The 1,112-nt window shown below is 43.2% G+C and overlaps 1 protein-coding gene across 1 annotated transcript in view; it reads left to right on the top strand.

Moving 5' to 3' along the window:
- The window catches only part of LOC107100675 (serine/threonine-protein kinase 17A-like), a 20,356-nt gene extending 19,569 nt beyond the window's left edge, over positions 1-787 (top strand). Inside the window, exons 3-5 of the mRNA XM_015399250.1 lie at positions 143-290; positions 408-534; positions 629-787. Of these exons, the coding sequence (XP_015254736.1) occupies positions 143-290; positions 408-534; positions 629-681 (328 nt within the window). The 3' untranslated portion in view covers positions 682-787. The remainder of the gene's footprint in view (positions 1-142; positions 291-407; positions 535-628) is intronic.
- Positions 788-1,112: the final 325 nt, after the last annotated feature.

The following is a 1,112-nucleotide window of genomic DNA, read 5'->3' as shown; positions in this document are numbered from 1 at the left end:
AAAAAATATTTTTTGTCCGATTCATCGATTAATCAAAAAAATAATCGGCCGATTCATTGATTTTTAAAATAATCGTTAGTTGCAGCCCTAATTTTAACCTTTCTGGATTGTGAGGACGAAAACTGTTTGTATTTGGTTGCAGCGCTGCCGGAGGGGAAATCTTCAACCAGTGTGTGTCGGATCGAGACGATGAGGCCTTCATGGAGGATGATGTGAAGAGACTTCTGAGGCAGATCTTAGAGGGAGTCTCCTTCTTTCATCAGAACAGCTTGGTCCACCTCGACCTGAAAGTCTGTCCAGTTCAACTTTTTTCTATACATGTTCACTTTGTCTCTGTTTTCATTACTCTGAGCAAAGGCGTTGTGCTGTTCATGGAGAAGAAACGATTGCTTCCTTTGTCCCATCAGCCTCAGAACATCCTGCTGACCAGCAGCTCTCCTCTGGGCGACATTAAGATTGTGGACTTTGGGCTGTCCAGGAAGCTCAGCAGCCACCATGAGCTCAGGGAAATCATGGGAACCCCAGAGTACGTGGGTGAGTCGCCTTCAGATCCATCCCTGCATCCTGCAAATGTTCAGACTGACTTCAGACTGATGCAGCTGCTCTGCTTCTCCGGTTTCCTTTTCAGCCCCTGAGATTCTCAACTACGAGCCTATCAGCACTGCAACAGACATGTGGTGAGAAGAAATGATTCAGATTTTAGGATTTTTACCAAGTCTTTATTTTCTCAGGCTCCATCATCACCTCGATGTCCTTGTCTCAAGACAGAACCTTAAGCCCGGTACAGGGCCCAGCGTACACCTGCTCACAATTATCTATTTATAGAAATGGCCAAAACACAGTCACATGGTGTTTCATCCACAAGACTTTCAAATGGGACTTAAACATTGTTTCAAAAATGTTTTTTCAGAAATACTTTTTGTTTTATAGCTGTGTAAACCAATACAGTGAGATTTAAAATTCCACTTGAAATGTGTGACTCTGCAGGAGTAATGCTACAGCAGGTATTCATTTTTACACCCCCCCAATGGCTGCCAAACTAGGGGTGTGCAAAATAATCGTCATGATGATGCATCGTGATTCTAATTTTCATGATCTACTGCATCGATTCT

Source organism: Cyprinodon variegatus, unplaced genomic scaffold (assembly GCF_000732505.1).
Source record: "Cyprinodon variegatus isolate N-32 unplaced genomic scaffold, C_variegatus-1.0 Scaffold999, whole genome shotgun sequence".
Taxonomy (NCBI): domain Eukaryota; kingdom Metazoa; phylum Chordata; class Actinopteri; order Cyprinodontiformes; family Cyprinodontidae; genus Cyprinodon; species Cyprinodon variegatus.
Note: the sequence above shows the minus strand (reverse complement) of the source record. Positions and strands in the feature narration are given on the sequence as shown.